The 12,790-nt window shown below is 37.6% G+C and overlaps 1 protein-coding gene across 2 annotated transcripts in view; it reads right to left on the reverse strand.

The window, feature by feature from the left end:
• The window catches only part of SEMA5A (semaphorin 5A), a 318,052-nt gene that overhangs the window by 87,805 nt on the left and 217,457 nt on the right, over positions 1-12,790 (reverse strand). For both annotated transcript variants that reach the window (XM_041411823.1, XM_041411824.1), the window contains one exon: positions 9,518-9,725. In XM_041411823.1, coding sequence (XP_041267757.1) covers positions 9,518-9,725 — 208 coding nt within the window. The remainder of the gene's footprint in view (positions 1-9,517; positions 9,726-12,790) is intronic.

Raw genomic sequence — 12,790 nt, forward strand, 5'->3', positions numbered from 1 at the left:
CTTTCACTACAAGTCACTCAGAAAATTTATGACTGTCCTTACAATTTTCTGGTATCAGAACAGATCCTTGTTCCATGAAAGAAAAGAAAGGTCTTGTACTGCCATGACAAAGAATGTTTGATCACTATGTGAACACTGACTGGGGTTTATTCAGTAGCTGACCAGGTTTGAAGCATTCTGCAGCAAGGTAAAATGAGGTGAATCTTTTCCGAATTTAGTTAAAAAGAGCCACTGAGTACATGAAAATTATCATTTTAAGAAGTTAATCACTCAGCTAACCTCATGCAGATGACAAGAGGATAACTTCCTCCACAAATTAGAGGCATTATCATTCTTCAATAATGGTTTTTCTTTACAGTGCAATACAGAAATTAATCCTCTGAACATATGAACTATTTCAAACAAAGCAACAAGAAATTTTTCAGAGAAATACTTCTCACATGAGAAACTCTAGTTTTCCTAAGACTTTTTTCACTAATGTGCTATTTGTCCCAGACATTATTATATCTAAGTCTCATATTGTAAAAAGTTTGACTTTTTAAGTCTTATATCCAGAGAGAAAAAAAAAAAAAATTACAAAACTGTAATTCAGTATCATCAACCTCCTTCAGCTCACTGTGTCAGACATATTCAGGAGATGTGGCAGGACCTGACATAAATAGCTGCCCTGCTCTCAAGTATTGGCACAAAAATTCTTTTCTGTTCTCCACTCTGGCTCACATCTCAGAGGGTTTTCTTATTTCTTTTTTTCAGATCACCTACATCTCTGAAAAGCGGACATAGCTTCTTCAAAATTTAAAAGAGGGAGGTAATATTAGGGTAAGTTTTTATCCTTACTGCCTAATTATGTCACCTTTTAAAACCATTTTCTCTCCGTTGAGGGATGATTCCTTTGATTTAATGTGTGAGTAACAGCAGCTAATTATTTTTATCTACTATGCCTAGATAAAACAGTGAAACAGATAGCAAAATAAGTTTAACAGATAAAAAATCAGATAGAATAAAGCTTGTAAGTACAAAAAATATCAGAGCTTCTATCTGAAATGGGAAATTTAAAGGGACTTAATTCGCACTTATGTGTCCTTAGGAAAACTTCCTACTGTTTTAAGTCTTTTTTCATGACTCTCTCCCAAGAGATAGCACTAAGAGGAACAGCTTCAATGTGTACATGAAATAACAAAAGAAACTATACAACATGGCTGTCAAATTTATGTCTATTTTATGTAACTAAGGAATGTCAAAAATCACATACCACTACACATCTTCACCTCCTTTTCCTCTCAAATATCTGTCTAAATTAAAGTCATTTTAGATGCCACTATTGAAAAACTGCATACATTTTAAAGTAGGTATTAGGTATTTCATTTGACAGGGCCCTTTCAGACTGTCACACGGCAAATAGCAGAGCTGGATAATATATTTTGTCATCTTGTCTCTAGAAGTATACCTTACATCTCAATTTCAGCAGAGAATGAATGTTTTGTCTGTTAATCCCAGTAGGCACCAGCTCACATCTCTAAGACTTCACATGATTTCTCCCAGCACTGCTAAAACTGGCAATTTTGTCCAGGAAGGAAATTCAGGAATTAAATTGAACTGGTTCATTTGAAGACTCTTGATGCCACTTACCCTATCAAGTCAGCAAAAACATTCAACAGCTTCCGGCTTCTCCTGACTGATTCTTACTCTGCTCTGTGCTGTCACTTCACTTTTTTTTACCAAATGTAAATGATAGGTAGCAGAGTGTGTCTCCTGCAAGGCACACATTTGGCAGTGATGCTACACTTCAGCAACGGGCTTTGACTGACTACTAACAGAACCATAAGTGACCTCACTCTAAACCAAGTCAGTAAAAGTCAGGTTATTTCAGCTATGCAATAGGTATCATCAAGTAGGCCAGAAAAACTGTCCTACTTCAGTTATATTTTAGATGATTTATTGAGTCAGAAAATAAGGCAGAATTGAACAGAATTCAGAGAAAATATGTTAAAAATCCCTAAGACTTTTAGACTAAAAAGACTTTATGAGTGTTCCAAAGAATTAAAAAAAAACCCTTAGGTTTAAAAGCTGTATCATAATATTATTAATTTCAAAGAGATTTTAAATTTCCTTTGAGGGGGAGAATATATTCCCATATGAATATGAAAATGCTAATCAGGTATCCTCTTGAGCTGTAACATTTTATTCATACAATATATACAAAAGCAAGAGGTGCATCTTCTAAGACTGTTCAAGAAATATTTTTCTGTCTTTACTTATACACAGAATTTCAAAGAACTGAGTCTCCTGACCCTTTCAACAATTTCTACTGAAATATCCATGCCTACATAGTCCCAATTACCACCAAATGTCACCTGACACTTTGTATATCAGGAACTGAACTGGGGTCACCATCTTATTTTGCAGAAGACAGGTTCATCACTGCAAATTCAAACAGAAAACTGAAGATATAAGCCTGTCTCATGTTCCAGGTGCATGGCTCTATCCATTCCTGAATGAATATGAATGTGATACCAGACAAAGGTACCTATCAGTGTTTTCATTACTACTGATTTTGCAGCTATATACATATATACATATGTGCAATGAAGAACAGGCATCTAAAGATACAGAAGAATGATCCAGTAGAAGATAAGTGGTAGGGACACAATTTATAAAATCCCAAGTATCTCAAGCTAAATTGTCAAATATTCAGAATACTGCTTAAACCTCATCTGAACTGGTAAGAAAATCAAATCCTTTAATTGCCTTGGTCACTCTGAGCAGACTACCACTGCTTCCTCTTATTTTAATTTTTGTAGCATAGTCCAAATATATTTAGATACAATTCCATCTTGCAACATTACTGAAAATACCAGCCTTAAACCGCAAGGTTATGCCATCAAATCCAGAATCAGAAATTTGTGTATAAAATTGTTGTTTATATCACACAATTCACTGTATGTTGATGCTTCTGAGTTACTATATATGGATCAAATGTGAAAGACAATTTTCAGAGCATCCTGTCAACACCTTACCTTCAGATTATTATATGCATTGATAAATATCATCTCAGTGTTCTCCTCTCAATGCTGAACATGTCCAACTCCCTCAGTGTCACCTCACAGAAGAGATGCTTCAGACCCTACTCATCTTTGCTTCCCTCCACTGCACACACTCCAGGAGCTCCATGTCTGTCTTGTCCTGAGGAGTCCAGAACTGCACGCAGCACTCCAGACATGGCCTCACCAGAGCAGAGGGGCAGGATCACCTCCCTTGATCCACTGGCAGTGCTCTTCCCAGTGCACCCCAGGACACCACTGGCCTTCCTGGCCCACAGGACACACATCTGCCTCATGGATAACTTGTCCAGTAGGACCCCAGGTCCTTCTCCGCAGAGCTGCTTTCCAGCCTGGGATTATTCTTCCCCAGGGGCAGGATCTGCACTTGCCTTTGTTGAATTTCAGAAGGTTCCTCTCCACCCATCTCTCCAGCCTCTCAAGGTCCCTCTGAAGGGCTGCACAGACTTCTGGTCTATCTGCCACTCTTCCAGATTTGTGTTGTCAGAGAACTTGCTAAGGAGACATCTGCCCCTTCAGCCAAGCCACTGATGAAAAGTTAAACAATGCTGGGCCAGTATTGACCCTCAGATGACACCACTAGGCCTCCAACTAGACTGTGACACTAATCACAATCCTCTGAGAGGATTGTCCACTTGTGGCACTCACTGTCCACTTATCCAACCCCCACTTCCTAAACTTGCCCATAAGCACCTACAGTTATTAAGAGTAAACACACTGAACTTAGAATTCCTGAATATTTTCATTTTTTTTAAAGCGACAAAATTAATTACATAATGATATATGAAAACCACATGATTGTTTTAAATTTTTCTTTCTTAGGTCACTTTTTTGTTTAAAATAATATGCTGCTAATAAAATCTGAATTGCAAATATGTACTCTATCTGGTTTACTTACATCCTTGCAAACTAAATGCAAAATACATGTTTCTTTCTCATAAGGCTACCTCAAGAAATAAATTTGGAGCAGGCTGCAAAATTCTTATTCGATAAAAATGTCTGTTTACAACACAATACATACATACATACATACGTACATATGTATCTATCTACATACATGCATATCTTACAACACAATATATACATACATACATACGTACATATGTATCTATCTACATACATGCATATGTAGATCACACTTTGAAGAGTTGTTGCTAAATATTTCAAGGGTAGCAAAATGTAAATGAACAGTTTGTCTCTGATGCATTTTTCAGGACAGACAGACAGACACTTTCTGCAAAAGCTTTCATCTTCACAGAGGCAGTAAGGGTCAAGCTATTCTCTCTGCAGTATGGGACTAATATTCTACTACTTTTGAGTCCCAAAAACTTAAAACTGTACTTATTTCATAATTCTGCTGACTTTAATAGTGTCCATAAGGTGACACCTACTGAAGATAACTTTTCAGTGTATCCAATACCCAAAAAAAGAATTTTTAATACATGCCATTTTTAATACATGCTTATAATCTAAACTTGCAGACAGGAGTATGGTTTATCCCAGTCTGGGAAATTTATGAGGACTCTGATTCTGGAATATTACTCTGGAATCACTAATTCAGTCCTCATGTGGTTCTGACATTATATTGCAGCAGCAGATTTCTCATATATAAACTGGAATAAAGCCTGCATATTTTGAAATCAGGAAATCCACCTGAATATCAAAAAATAAATACTTTGGAATGATTATTTCTAAACAGCAATTTCAATTCCATTTGTTGGCAAGCTCTTCTGGACACATGAGCACCTAGTAATAGTTTAGACCACATACTTGTTATTGGCTTGTACAGTATCAGTATATAGGAATAATTATTTTACTATTTAATGTTATAGTGTTTTTTACTAGGAAAACAGGTTCCTACTGAGTGTGAGGGTACTTCTGAGGATGCAAAATCTGCAGCTAGGGCAAAATAAAGGAATGCGAAACTGGCTGATATATTTAAATCAATACTCTTAAAGGAGTTCTAGGAATGTTTTAGTTTTCTTCTGTTAGCTAATTCAGTACCCTTTCCAGCACTGTGCTGATAGAGTTTTCTTGTGTATGTACAGATTGCTTAACTGACAGCTCACAAAGATACCAAAATAAGAATAAAGAAGTTCAAAGAGCAAAAGGTTAGCCATAGTAGAATAGCTATGATAACATTACTTAACAAGACAAGCTTATGACCCAGTAGTATCTTAGGCATATATTGTAAAAAAAACCCAAAAAACCAAAACTCAAAAATTTCCAGAAGTTAGTAGGTTGTTTTATGTCAGAGAAGTCACTATTTGTACAGCTTTTAACAGATGGCACTATTTATTTACTTAGACACAACATCAAAGCAAGATTAGTTTTCAAGCCTTTCAAGCATGTGAAACCTATCTTCCACCAGAAATACCAATCCTTGACCCTTGCTTGGTAAGATTTTAAAGAACATTGGACTGATACAGACTTCTGTTGTCCTTTCAGAACTAATGCACTGAAAATGCCAGTGCAAAATATAACTTTGACAAATTTGCCTCAGAAAAAGTCACTGCCATCCGGAGCTGCTTTTGAAGGCTACAGCTGCCAACAAAAGAAAGCCGACTGTTTGTTTCAGGGAACTGAGTCTCTACCTCCATACTACAGATCTTATGCCTTATTATGGATGCATAGAACCTTCAAAGTGAAACACAGAAACTGAAATTTTAGAGAGTTTAAGTTATCTTATGATAATTATTCTGTTTATCTCACATTATAGTTAATTGGCAGATATTTAAATGTCAGTTGTGCTTCATGCTTAGCCTACTCAACTCTGAAGAAGAAGAGAGAGATGGAGAATTCATCTGTGAAAATAGCTCCAGCGAATATCATTGATGGACTTCTGTAAAAGTTTGATAAATGTGTGAATTGCAATACCCAGGTGACAATAACCTGGCCAAACCTTAAGGATTTTCCCTGATGAGAACTGAATTTAGGTAACTACTCTGCTGCTTTCTGCACCTTGAAGATGGCAGGGTTTCTTTGAGAACTGATTTTCCAAAGTACTGGCACATCCTAAATTACTTTTCTCTAGCTGATTCTCAAAACCAGCACAATTATGACAGGATGTTCAAAACTATTCAGACATTAGCAGAAGTCTGCATGAGATACCCTCCCCCTGCCCTCCCATGGAAACTGGCAATCGAAATAACTGATGTGGGCAACTCATGAATGATGGAAACATCAGAGCATAATGGAAAGTGCGAGCAACCTAAACTATGGGTGTGACGACAGGTTTTGCCAGTGGTAAGGTCTGCTGTCACAGCAATAAAGTGCAGCAAACCACACTTAAAACACACACACACACACAAAAAAAAAAAACCAACCAAACAAACAAACCCAAAAAAAACACAAAGAAAAAAAAAAACCTCAAGAAAAAAAAAGCCCAAAAAAGTCACCTCCAAATATACTTTCAAGATTCTTTGTTAACAGTGTTTATGGGAGTAGACTCATGACTGGAGTGTGCTGAAGCAGATGGAGTATCTGTCAGAGCAGCAGCAGGTCACAGGGTTCCTCCACCACTGAAAAGTGTTGGAGGAACAAACTTACGACATGCAGAGCATATTAGAGTGATTATTAAGGAGACATAATAAATTACAAATAAAAGCAACAACCACATGCTTTAGAGGCTACTGTGGGAAGATGAAAAAAGGAATAATGAAAAACAATTTAAATGGACAATCTCAAGAAAATTATCTTGACATTGAGATACTAGCTCATGAAAGAGTCTGCTCAACAGAGGGACTGAAGTTGAATTGTCTGAAAGCTCAGCAAGAAACCTCAACAAAAAGATTAGATAAGATTAGGCACTGCCATTTACACAAAAAGAGCAGGTGAGGTAGCTAGCACGTCTTCAACATTTTGACTTTTTAAGGCTGTAATTCATACACAAGCATGCTCTTTTCCTCAATAATTATGTGAAGTGGATATTGAAGAGTACATGTCCTTGATCTGGGGAAGAGACTCCGGTTATCATTGATGGAATTTCAGAATGAAGCTTTGGCACAGTTACACAGCCCTAAGTATGATAAATGTGAATACATAAATAAAAATAATACAAAAAAAAAACCCCAAAAATCACTGTGCTCCAAGGCATTACCTTAGATAAGGTTTATTCATTATTCTGTTTACCCATTGCTACAGTATAGAAGTAATAGTTTGTAACATAATAGAAGAATGTGAGTATTAAAGCAATGAGCAAGTTTAAGATGTTTCAATGGAGAAATGTATAGCCCCAAGTAATGTACTTGTACTCTGTCCACATGCAAAAAAAAAAAAAAAAAAAATTATTCAAACCAAAAGTAAATTATAGGTGAGAGAAAGATTACATCTGCATTCTCCAAATAACCTGAATCCCTAATGATAGATGACAAGGAAATTCCTTTATCTGTCTGGATCACATCTGTAAAACCTCTTTTTTTTCACAAAACAGAGCTAGAATTGATGGTGAACTCTTTAACCAAGAATAAAGCAAGGATGGCAAGTCTTTTGGTGCAATGAATATTTAATTACTACAAGAGAAGTCATACAACTACAAAAGTCATGATTGAAAAACCCCACAAGGAATCATTTTATCTCCTTTTAAATAAGTCATTCCACTGGAAGACGAGACTTCATATACCTCTGGGCAGAGGAATAAATTATCATTTGAGCAGTATTTGAGGCATTTAACTACTGTTCTCAGTAAAATGGGAAAGGCACCACTTTTTTTGTTTTGTTTTCTTTTGTTCTAAAAGAATTTTCAAAAATTAGACAATTAGAGCCCACTGCTTAAACAGGGAGAGGAATGAATAGCCTGCAGCTATGCATGGGGTCTGTAATTTGAAACAGCAGTCCTACCCTGCAGGGGCAGAAGCATGTTTGGGCTTTGCAGCTGGAATAAAAAGCTGACATGCTTTGGGAATTGTCCTGAGAGAAGAAGAGGTACCAGGGACCTTGGGGATTCACACCTCATTAAAAACAAAGTGAGGCACCAGCTTTGAAATGTCCAAAGTGGGCTACAGGCTTGGTGTAAATACTCACCACCACATATCCTTTTTCAACTCTCTGAACCAAGGAAAGATGAAATTTCCAAGGAAACGGAAACTATGTAGGCCACTAAAGCAACAAAATGCTTGAAGCAGAGACTTGCCCATATAAAACTTTTCCCTAAAGTAAGATTTGCAGGACTTCCAATAGGGCTTCAAGTGTTCTTCTATTTCAATAAAAAATGCCAAAAATATGCTACATAAGACAGCATAAACAAAAAAATAGGCTGGTAAAAAAACTGTGAAAGGTAGAATTCTTCCCTTCCCTGGTCTACTTGTTTTCTAGGGCACATCTCTATCTTCAGTCTTGTTTTCAACCCAGTAGCCTTTCACTGGCTTCCTGCATGGTACCAATCCCCATGGTGAGCCAGGTCCCTTGGAAATGTCCTTCCACTGTCACCAAGCCACGGCTTTACTGCACCTGTGTCCCGTGGTCACTTCCCTGCTGTGACCAACTGTGTGGTGGTCCCTGTGATGGCCAGAAATGTCTCTGCCTGTGAATGGTCACGCTGCCTTTCATGGGAGGTGTAATATCTCTGCTGCACAAATAATGTCTCTGTGACCCTGAGTGTAGCAGCCAAGGGAGACAACTAGCAACATTCCTCCCTCCTTTAACAACCCAACTTTTCAGAGGAATGTGTGTTAAACAAGGTGAAGCTAAAACAAGCTAAAAAACCAACCACATGCCTCTGTCACAGTTCTCAAAACCTCATGACTGGTTCAGTGCCTGTCTGATCTAACACAAAACAATCATACTGAATCACCAGGACTACAAATACCAAAGGGAAGGTACAACTAACTAGATGAAATTAACAATCTCTTATAGCATGTTTTGCAACCCAGATCTATTTTCAGATAGCCTACTGAAAAAGTTGTGTGCTGAACTTTAAATCCCTTAAATATCATAATACATACTTTTACCTGTAGTAGCATATTGACATTTATTACAGTTTGCTGATCCAACACTACCTTTAAATAGCCACTTTTCCAAGTACTCTTGATTCTCAGTTCATCCAACCCAATTTGTTTCTGAATTCACAGAGATATTGTTTATTCAGTTATAAAACAGCTTAAAGAAAAACCCAGAAAAAAACCCCTACATTTGTTCAAGTCACAAGCTTTAAATATATTCAACCAGCAGCTATATTGCACTTTACCAGATAACTGTTTTCAATATAAGACATTTCTTACTGTTTCACTTCACAATTCAAAATCTGCATAATGACACTTCAATTCCTCAAGAGCCTCATCTAGTCCTAACAAGTTAGTACAAGTAGTCAGAGGCACTTTTGATAAACAGTGTACACAGGAAATCGTTGAGAGAGACAATTAATTTGGATTCCTACTTGCAGTCATTTATCCTTCCCATTTTTCTGCAACCCCCTGCACATATTTTTTTCCAGTCAAATAAAGCTAGCTGATTCTTCATACCTGTATGTTTTGTAAAAGAGACATCTCTTCAGGGGGACCTTAATCACATGTTCCTGAAGGCCCACAAAAAGGACACTCTGGCTGTGCAGGATCTGAAGGCTCCTGATGGGCTCTCGCTGACTTTTTGGCAGGAGTTCAATTTCCTCAAGCAGGCAGCTGCTTGAAGTCTGGTTCACTGGGGCAAGTACTTTCTTAATAGTGCCATAGTCTGAAAAGACAACAGGAAAATGAGTTACTAAAATCACACTAGCAATTCTACCTGCTTGGTGTCATTCAGTGAAAAAATCTTTGTGTTGGATGTTTTCAATGAAGCCTCAGAATGCAGGATTATTTTGACTGAAGTTTCCTTATGTATTATAGTACAGCTAAAAGAACTTAGCAAACTTTAAAGTCTGTTCTCATGTGATGCAATACATTTAAAAAAGAACAAAAAAAGGAAAATATTTAAAAAGTTATTAGTGCAGAACAGCCTTCACAGCAGTAGTCACAAAACAACAAGGTTTCAAAGTCTGGCTTGATAAATGCACATTCACGCCAAGGGTTACTGACTTCAGTCTACAGGATTGTCCTACACTTTACTATATTTAAAGCAGTTTAAAAAGCATTAAATTCCATAATTTCCCATTTGTTTTAGTATTCTTTGTGTTAAAAATTATGGAGTTTAGATATGTATCACACTGATTTAATAAAGCACATGTATATGAGTATGTGCAGGTCTTGAGTCTAAGTGAATATGAATGAACGAGGCTGAACCTCTTCTTCTTACTTATCCTGATTTTGACCTCTGAAAAATCATAGCTTTTAGCATTCGCTCTTCACTTCTATTCTTAATGTGATTTCTCAGGAAAGACAGTAACGCACTGAAAACCAGTGTCAGAGTATATGATAACATTTATGACTCGCTCTTGCAAAGTTTTAAAATAATTTAAAACTATCAAAGTACATTTGTTCTGAACACAAAGGACCACATTCTCACACTGATAAATATCTTAGGAAGCCGCAGCATTATGCAATCTTTTATGTGCCAGCAATAGGAAGTATTAAAGATCCAATACTGCAAACACATGCAGAGATAAGCCCTGAAGTCTGGGAAGACTTCCCTTTTGAGTTGGTAACAATGGCAAGGGGAATGTTTGGTAAGGCCTGCTCTGCAGTCCAGAAAACAAGGGGGTTTGACATCACCAGCACAAGGCCAGAGGTTTGGCTCAGAGCTAGCGGTGCAGGCTTTCAGGATGTATCTGGCCCTGGCTTGGTGAGTACTGGTTTTATCCATGGCAGGAGACGCCTGGTGGCCAAATATCTCTGTCCCCCTACACCAGTTCCATCCACCCTGGGAGCACCTGAAGCCAGGGGCTGGCACCCCTACACAGCCACTGTCCCCTCCAGGGTAACTGGGCTGAGGGAGGACACATGACATTCCAAAACTTTGCTTGGGAAGTGGTGAGGAACAGCAAGTAAGCAGCTCTAAGAAAATACAAAAAAAGCAACCTCAAATAGACTCCAAAACTGAAGAGAAGAGAGAGAACCAAGATGACAGTAACTGTTAGAAGCTTCTCATTTTCCTGAGAAAGACTGAAACACTTATGCATAAGAAACACTTAAGCATAAGATATAACATTACATATTATAATTCTATTAAACAGTCAAAATTAATTAGATAAATCATAAATTATTAGCTCAGTGTACAATATGGATTCCTTTTAGTCCATAGAATCCATAGATCAAAACTTTGATCACACCAAATCATGTATGCATGTTAAAATCTGCCTAAGCTCTCAAGTTTTAATATAGTCACTTCATGTACCTGTGTTTACATTTTTCTCCTTTTTTGATATAAACATTCTTGACCATTTAATAGGAAAAAGCCTTGCAGTAAACTACATTTTTAATTTTTATTAACCTGTTTGATATTAAAATATCTAATTTGATGATCACTCTTTTCCCAAACAACCTAAAACAGACTTATATTCAAAATCTAATTAAATTGTTGCCAACACTCAGTTTTGCCCCACAATTAAGCAATAAGCAGCTCAGCTCAACAACGTAACAAGAAGCATTCCACTGATGATTACTGGACACAAAAATCTTGACTATAATTACACCAAGTTTCATGGTCAAACTATGGTCTGAACCATGTCCCAACATTTCAGAGCCTGTATGTCCCTGTTTTGGCTGAGGCAGAATTAATCGTCCTCACACTGGCTGGTATGGGGCTGTGTTTTGGATTTGTGCTAAGCACAGGGCTGATAATACAGAGAATGTTTTTGTTATTGCTGGGCTCCTTGATCAGAACCAAGGCCTTTTCAGCTCCTCATACTGCCATGCTGGAGAGGAGGTTAGGGGTGCTTGGGAGGAAATACAGCCAGGACAGGTGACCCCAAGTGACCAAAGGGATATTCCATATGACATCATATTCAGTTATAAAGTGGAAGAAGGAAGAAGGGGAGAACATTTGGAGTTACGGCATTTGTCTTCCCTAGTCACCATTACACCTGATAGAGCCCTGCTACCCTGGTCATGGCTTAACACCTCCCTGCCCATGGGAAAGAGTAATTTAATAGTAAATTGATTTGCTTTGCTTGTGTGTGTGACTTTTGCTTTTCCTATTAAACTGTCTTTATCTCAACCCATGTGTCTTTTTCCAATTCTCACCCTGATCATGCTGGGGAGGGGAGGGGAGAGGAGGGAAAAGGAGGGGAGGGGCTGCAAGGTACTTGGAGGATGGCTGGAGTTAAACCACAACACTATGTTAATTACTGAGTGAAAGATGAATGATTGTCTTTTGAGCATAGAAGTCGGAAAAATATACTAAGAAGAAGAAGGAGCAGTGAGATAATTTTACAGATGTAAATTAATTAATATTGCTTTATAGATCAATCAGTGCAATTCTATATCATATGCTTAACTGGCAGACAACAGATTCAGTGTGATTCATGACACATTGTATTTGGCTTGTCACAGTTTTCCTGCATGAGACAAAAATCAGGTACGCACGCGTTCAACATGTGCTTCTTCTACAGAGCAATATTTCTTCCTACCACTGTGCTGGGTCTGGCATCTACAGACTGAATCATTTGCTGTCACCTTCCCCAAGAGAAGAAAAAACACATGACTGCAGGCCTCCCTCCCCAATGCCTACATACACATTCAATTTAGAAATACATCTTTGGACAGGAGAATATGATCAAACACAAATACTTTGTGTTTCTTGTGGCTCATTTATTATAGATGGCAAACTTACAGTTCTTTTTATTCAAGTGTATGACCTGGAGT

This window comes from Onychostruthus taczanowskii, unplaced genomic scaffold, assembly GCF_017590055.1.
Source record: "Onychostruthus taczanowskii isolate IOZ18803 unplaced genomic scaffold, ASM1759005v1 scaffold37, whole genome shotgun sequence".
NCBI lineage: Eukaryota > Metazoa > Chordata > Aves > Passeriformes > Passeridae > Onychostruthus > Onychostruthus taczanowskii.